The sequence below is a fragment of the Mauremys reevesii genome, unplaced genomic scaffold (genome assembly GCF_016161935.1).
Source record: "Mauremys reevesii isolate NIE-2019 unplaced genomic scaffold, ASM1616193v1 Contig16, whole genome shotgun sequence".
Classification (NCBI taxonomy): Eukaryota; Metazoa; Chordata; order Testudines; family Geoemydidae; genus Mauremys; species Mauremys reevesii.
In genome coordinates, this window is record NW_024100782.1 from 870,378 (window position 1) to 878,263 (window position 7,886).

The 7,886-nt window shown below is 49.8% G+C and overlaps 1 protein-coding gene across 1 annotated transcript; it reads left to right on the plus strand.

The window, feature by feature from the left end:
- Positions 1–315: 315 nt before the first annotated feature.
- LOC120393180 (olfactory receptor 13H1-like) lies at positions 316–1,248 on the plus strand. The gene has a single exon (XM_039517753.1). It carries the CDS (start codon positions 316–318, stop codon positions 1,246–1,248), a length of 933 nt encoding a protein of 310 aa, XP_039373687.1.
- The last annotated feature ends 6,638 nt before the right edge of the window (positions 1,249–7,886 follow it).

Genomic DNA, 7,886 nt, shown 5'->3' on the forward strand with positions numbered 1-7,886 from the left:
CATTGAATTTCATCTGCCATTTTGTTGCCCCATCACCTAGTTTTGAGAGATCCTTTTGTAGCTCTTCGCAGTCTGCTTGGGACTTAACTATCTTCAGTAGTTTTATTTCAGGTGCTAGTGCAATATAAACAACCGTACTCAGTACATTTCGGTATTGTGCACAGTATTGTGTAGACTATGGCAGAAAACCATCCATTTGCACGTAATGCCAGGCTTTGCTGACTTTGCATGGCATGATGTCTCTCCTGTTGTTAGCCCTCAATGTAGTAACCATTCCTCCTGTCTCTTGGCAGATGAGCCCTGGACTGTGGTACCATGGAAGGAGACAATGACTCTCTAGTGATTGAATTCATCCTGGTAGGAATTTCTGGTGGCACTCATGTGAAGTTCACCCTCTTTGGCTTCCTTTTTGCAATCTACCTACTGACCCTGGTTGGAAACACTCTCCTGATCCTGCTCACCAGAGTGGACCTCCGACTCCACACCCCCATGTACTTTTTCCTCAGTAACTTGTCCTTCTTAGATATCTGCTATATCACCATCAACATCCCTCAGTTGATGGTCCATTGCCTCTCCAAGAGACCCTCCATCTCCCTGGGCAGGTGCTTGGCTCAGATGTACATCTCACGCTTCTTGGGGATAACTGAGTGCCTTCTGCTGGCTGTGATGGCTTATGACCGCTGGGTGGCCATCTGCAAGCCGCTGCGCTATACCCTCATCATGAGCAAAAGGGTCTGCGTCCAACTGGCAGCCATGTCATGGAGTGGCAGTTTCCTCCTGTGCCTGTCTGATTTCCTGGCCAAGCAACCTCGCTTTTGCGGACCCAACGTCATCAACCACTTTGCTTGTGAGCTCCAGTCCATGCTGAAGCTGGCCTGTTCGGACACCCGCAGCAACCAAATCGTGATGATCAGCACCAGCGTCCTGGTCCTGCTGGTGCCCTTTTCCTTCATCCTCATGGCTTATGTCCACATCATTGTGACTGTGCTGAGGATCCACTCCACCCAGGGCAGGACCAAGGCCTTCTCCACCTGTGCCTCCCACATCACCGTGGTGGCCTTGTTTTACGGGGCAGCCATCTTTGTGTATCTGCGGCCTCAGTCCAAATCTTCCGCGGATCAGGACAAGTACGTTTCCCTCTTTTACGGGGCAGTCACTCCGGTTCTAAACCCTCTGATCTACAGCCTGAGAAACAAGGATGTGAAGGAGGCCCTGAGGAAGTTGGCAGGATCGAAAATGAATTGCTGAGAGCTTCCGAGAGCTTTGATTCCTTTCTCCCATGTGTGCTTCAGAGCCTTCTTCATGTGCCTCCTGACTTAACAACATAGAGACGCTCAGGATAGAGAGTTGTAGAGGAACCTGATTCCTGACCTAAATGACGTTGGATGGTGAAGGAAGGATTCCAATTTCCCAGACTGAGGCAGACTTTATTTGTTAAAGTTTCACCTCGCATCTCTTTCTGTAGTAAATTATAAGTGAGTAGAATAAAGGAAGATGAGACTAAAAAGTCAAAATATTATTTTTCTCAGGCCTGGTCTACACTAGGCGTTTAAATCGGTTTTAGGAGCGTAAAACCGATTTAACGCCACAACCGTCCACACTAGGAGGCACCTTATATCGATTTTAATGGCTCTTTAAATCGGTTTCTGTACTCCTGCCCGACGAGAGGAGTAGCGCTAATATCGGTATTAACATATCGGAATAGGGTTAGTGTGGCCGCAATCGACGGTATTGGCCTCCGGGCGGTATCCCACAGTGCACCACTGACCGCTCTGGACAGCATTCTCAACTCGGATGCACTGGCCAGGTAGACAGGAAAAGCCCCGCGAACTTTTGAAATTCATTTCCTGCTTCGACAGCGTGGAGAGCTCATCATCACAGGTGACCACGCACAGCTCATCAGCACAGTTAACAATGCTGTCTCCTGAGAATCGAAAAAGAGCCCCAGCATGGACCGCTCGGGAGGTAATGGATCTGATCGCTATATGGGGAGAGGATTCAGTGCTAACAGAACTGCGTTCCAAAAGACGAAATGAAAAAGTATTTGAAAGAATTTCTAAGGCTATGACGGCTAAAGGCCACAGCAGGGACTCCGTGCAGTGCAGAGTGAAAGTTAAGGAGCTCAGACAAGCCTACCAGAAAACCAAAGAAGCAAACGGAAGGTCCGGGGCAGGTCGAAAAACATGCCGCTTCTATGAGGAGCTGCATGCAATTTTAGGGGGCTGCGCCACAAGTACCCCACCCCTGACCGTGGATTCCGAGGTGGGGGTTGTAATCTCTGCCATGTCTGAGGATTATGCAGACGGGGAAGATGAAGAGGAAGAAGAAGAGGAAGACCTCGCAGAGCACACAGCACTCCGTGACCCCCAGCAGCCAGGAGCTTTTTATCACCCTGACGGAATTACCCTGCTCCCAGCCCTCACAAGCAACTATTCCAGAGAATGACGCCCTGGAAGGGAGCTCTGGTGAGTGTACCTTTGCAAATAGCAAACAGTGTTTTTTAAGCAAGCCTTTTTAATGATTGATTTGCCCAGAGGACTTGGGATGCATTCAGACAGTATAGTTACTTAGAAAAGTTTGTTAACATGTCCGGGGATTGAGAGGAAATCCTCCAGGGACATCTCGATGAAGCGCTCCTGTAGGTACTCCAGAAGCCTTTGCAGAAGGTTTCTGGGCAAGGCATCCTTGTTCCGCCCACCATGGTAGGACACTTTACCATGCCATGCATGTAGCAAGTAATCAGGGATCATTGCGTGGCAAAGCATAGCAGCGTATGGTCCTGGTGACTGCTGGCATTCAAGAAGCATCCGCTCTTTATCTTGTTCTGTTATCCTCAGCAAAGTGATATCGTTCAGGATAACCTGGTTAAAAATCAGGAATTTAAGTAAGGGGGGTGGCCATTTTTCTACTGGGTTCGTGGAATGCAGCAGCTTAAAAAAAACACTTTCCTGCACGTAGCGAAGCGGGGGGAGAGGAGGAGTGAAATGCCGATGATCTTTTCTGTTTGGTCACCGGCGAGGCGAGCTTCCCAAGCTACCGGACAAGCAGTGGGTGGGGAGGGGAAGGTTGTTGATTAGCAGGAGCTAGCGTGGTATTAGCCATGCGTTGGGGGGGGGGATAAATCACTGAGACAGTGGCTTACCATGGCCGCATGCAAGCTGAATCCTGATGCCTGGACCTGTGTCTGAGATCTGTAACCCCAGAGATGCAAGCAGTCACTATTAAGATGAAAAATGCGACCTTGTAGGGAAATCACATGTGCTGTGTAAGGTGAATAGTGCTTTTCACTGTGAAAGAGTATAACCATTGTTCTGTAAAATGTATCTTTCTAAATATTTATCTCCCTCATGCAGCTGCAAATTTTTCAAGCGTCCCTCCTCCATCCCAAAGGCTAGCACAGATAAGGCGGAGGAAAAAGAAGACGTGAGATGAGATGTTCTCGGATATTATGGAAGTTACACGCAATGAAAGAGCTCATCTGAATGAGTGGAAGGACGTGGTTTCAAATTACAGGAAAGAGGCCAGTGAACGTGAGGACAGGAGGGATGAACGTGAGGACAGGAGGGACAACCGAGATGAGAGGTGGCGGCAGGAAGACCGGCAGGAAAATCAGCGGTGGCGGCAGGAAGATCAGCGGTGGCGGGATGCAACTCTGGGGCTGCTGCGTGATCAAACTGACATGCTCCGGCGTCTTGTGGAGCTTCAGGAACGGCAGCAGGATCACAGAGTGCCGCTGCAGCCCCTGTATAACCACCCTCCCCCCTCACCATGTTCCTTAGCCTCCTCACCCAGACGTGTAAGAACGCGTGGGAGGCTCCGTGCACCCGCCCACTCCACCCCGTGGACAGCCCAACCAGAAGGATGCCGTTACTCTGAATTTTTTTAATGGCCTTCTCCATCCCTCCTTTCCTCCTCCCAAAGCACACCCTTACTTCTCTCCCTCTTTTATAATGAATCAATAAAGAATTCATGCTTTTAAATGAGAGTGACTTTATTTGCATAAGTAAGCTGTACTCGAAGGGGAGGGGAGTTGCTTACAGGGACTGAGTCAATCAAGGGGTTGGGTGTTCATCAACAAACACAGCAGTCACACTGTACCCTGGCCATTGATGAAGCTCGTTTTCAAAGCTTCTCTGATGCGCACCGCTTCCTGGTGTGCTCTTCTAATCTCCCTGGTGTCTGGCTGCGCGTAATCAGCGGCCAGGTGATTTGCCTCAGCCTCCCACCCCGCCATAAAGGTCTCCCCTTACTCTCACAGAGATTGTGGAGAATACAGCAAGCAGCAATAACATAGGGGACATTGGTTTGGCTGAGGTCTGAGCGAGTCAGTAATGTGCGCCAGCGCCTTTAAACGGCCAAATGCACATTCCACCACCATTCTGCACTTGCTCAGCCTGTAATTGAACAGATCCTGACCACTGTCCAGGCTGCCTGTGTATGGCTTCATGAGCCATGGCATCAAGGGGTAGGCTGGGTCCCCCAGGATAACGACAGGCATTTCAACATCCCCAACTGTTATTTTCTGGTCTGGGAAGTAAGTCCCTTGCTGCAGCCGTTTAAACAGAGTAGTGCTTCTGAATACGCGAGCGTCATGAACCCTCCCTGGCCATCCCACATGGATGTTTGTGAAACGTCCCTTGTGATCCACCAGTGCTTGCAGCACCATTGAAAAGTACACCTTCCGGTTTACGTACTGGGTGCCCTGGTGCTGCGGTGCCAAGATAGGGATATGGGTTCCATCTATCGCCCCCCCACAGTTAGGGAATCCCATTGCAGCAAAGCCATCCACTATGGCCTGCACGTTTCCCAGAGTCACAACCTTTCGTAGCAGCAGCTTAGTGATTGCTTTGGCTACTTGCATCACAGCAGCCCCCACAGTAGATTTTCCAACTCCAAATTGATTCCCGACTGACCGGTAGCTGTCTGGCGTTGCAAGCTTCCACAGGGCTATCGCCACTCGCTTCTCTACTGTGAGGGCTGCTCTCATCTTGGTATTATGGCGTTTCAGGGCAGGGGCAAGCAAGTCACAAAGTTCCATGAAAGTGCTCTTACGCATGCGAAAGTTTCGCAGCCACTGGGAATCGTCCCACACCTGCAACACAATGCGGTCCCACCAGTCAGTGCTTGTTTCCCGGGCCCAAAATCGGCGTTCAATGGATAGAATCTGCCCCATTACCATCAGGATCTCCAAAGCGCCGGGGCCCGCGGTTTGAGATAATTCTGTGTCCACGTCCTCATCACTGTCATCGCCGCGCTGCCGTATCCGCCTCTTACTCGCCTCGGTTCGAAGGTCCTGGTTCAGCATATACTGCACGAGAGTTCGCGAGGTGTTTAAAACATCCACGATTGCGGTATGGAGCTGAGCAGGGTCCATGCTTGCTGTGCTATGGCGTCTGCACGGTTCACCAAGCAAAAAAGGCGCGAAACGGTTGTCTGCCGCTGTCAGGGAGGGAGGGAGGGGTGAGGCTGTACCCAGAACCACCCGCGAAAATGATTTTTGCCCCATCAGGCACTGGGATCTCAACCCGGAAATGCCAAGGGGCGGGGGAGGCTGCGGGAACTATGGGATAGCTACGGGATAGCTACCCACAGTGCAACGCTCCAGAAATCGACGCTAGCCTCGGACCATGGACGCACACCACCGATTTAATGTGTTTAGTGTGGCCGCGCGCACTCGATTTTATAAAATCTGTTTTACAAAACCGGTTTATGCAAATTCGGAATAGTCCCGTAGTGTAGACGTACCCTCAGAACAGGGAATCTTTTGGTGCAGAAATGTCAAAATGTTATGTCTGACACTAACCTGTCTTCCCCTGAGCACTACTGTTAATCATGGGGAAATATTTCTCTGTGGGTTGAAATATATTTCCCCAAGGTGCATGCTGGTCACATGTTGTGATGGGTTCAGTCACAGAGACCCTGTAGCAAGGCCGAAGACTCACTGGCGTGGCACCTCCTGCTGGGACTTAACTCTTTTCCAGTCTCAGAGCGCTCTCTGCTGGCCGGTGTCTCACCTATGTCAGGCCCTGTGTCCCTCCCAGACCCTGGTGCCCTTTATCTTGGGGTTCTGCCCCAGAAGTTCCCACACTCTGGGTTTTCTCTCCCAGGGGGACACCCCAACCCTCTTCACCCACTTTGCCTCAGTGGTGTGGAAGCCAGTAAATAATTAACAAGGATTTGAAGAGATCTTAATGAATGTTAGTTAGCAAGAGTCAGGCCATACTGTAACCTTAATGACGTAAGACTTGTAGGAGCAAAGATAGTGCGAGGCGACAGGACAGGAACTGTGTACAAAGTTATTACGACCTTGCAATCACTAACCAAAATTCAGGCTTGCTTTTCTTAGGATTGAGACAAATAAGATAAGCCTTTTTGCTATGTATAAACAAAATGTAGTTGTTGCTTTTTACTCTCTGTATTATTGTTAGAAATTGTCTGTAAAAGGTATAAAGGCTTGCTGTGATTGTTTACCAGTTGAGAGACCTGTCCAGGACTGGGGTGACCCTGTGTCCTATGGCACTCTCTCCCTCCATGGTAATTACTGGAGAAATAATAAAGTATTTAATTTTGCTGCACCCAAACAAAAAGCGAGAACTAAGTTTTTCTTCGACAGTGGCTACTGCCAGTTATCATCTAGCCCTCATTCACTTGGGCAGCCTGCAGCCTGTAAGGGCCACTTATCACTGGCAAGGGGGTTGGACCAGCTGCCTAGCCCTGGGCGACACGTCTGCCACCCCAGTATCTCTTTAGGCCCCCAACAAGGCCTGCAGGGGAGTTGCCAGGCTGGAGCTCCACAGCTCCTCTTGCCCTTCCCCAGCCCTGACTGCTCCAGTTACCCTGTGCTCCCAGGCAGCCAGGCCCTTCTCACTCCAAAGTTAGAGTGAGACTTCTTCAGCTCCTGGCCCCCACAGCTCCCTTATCAGGGCCAGCTGGGCCCTAATTGAGCTGGCCACAGCTGTGGTCAGTTACTCCCTCAGCTGCTCTCGCTCCTTATCCCAGCCACATCCCTCTCCAGCGCTGCTTTGAACCCCTGTTCTGCTGGAGTGGTGCAGCTGCCCCACCACAAACCCGCTTGGGACTGTCACCTGATGTGGTGAGATTACCTCTGAGCCTGTTTTTTCTGCCAGTTTCGGCCTCCAGAACCCTGCCTTGTTGAGCCAGACACGCCAGCCTGCTGCAACACAGACCGAAGGTTTCCAGCCATGCCCCCAAAGCTGCAGACCTAACTGAAAACAGCTCATCAGGTCACCTATCTCCAGCACCCAGACACCCAGCTCCCAAAGGGATCCAAACTCCAAATAAATCCATTTGACTCTGTATAAATCTTATGCAGGAGACACTTATAAATTGTCCGCCCTCTATAACACTGATAGAGAGATATGCACAGCTGTTTGCTTCCCCCAGGTATTAATCACTTACTTTGGGTTAATTAATAAATAAAAGTGAGTTTATTAAGTATAAAAAAGTAGGATTTAAGTGGTTTAAAGTAATAACAGACAGAACAAAGTAAGTTACCAAACAAAAAAACAAACACACAAGTCTAAGAAACTGATTGCAGGTAATATCTCACTCTCAGAGATGTTCCAATAACCTTCTTTTACAGACTAGACTCCTTCTTAGTCTGGGCCCAATCCTTTCACCTGGTACAGTCCTTGTTAGTTCCAGCTCAGGTGGCAACTAGGGGACTTCTCGTGACTGGAAGTCCCTTTTGTTCTGTTTCACCCCCTTTTATCTTTGGCACAAGGTGGGAATCCATTGTCTCTCTCTGGGTTCCCACCCCTCCTTCTAAATGGAAAAGCACCAGGTTAAAGATGGATTCCAGTATCATGCGACATGTAAGCCTTCATTACCCACTGGCTGGCACCCATGTATACAGGAAGGTTTGC

Excerpts from the sequence above, each read along its gene's own strand:
- LOC120393180 (XM_039517753.1), top strand. The coding sequence starts at position 316 with ATGGAAGGAGACAATGACTCTCTAGTGATTGAATTCATCCTGGTAGGA.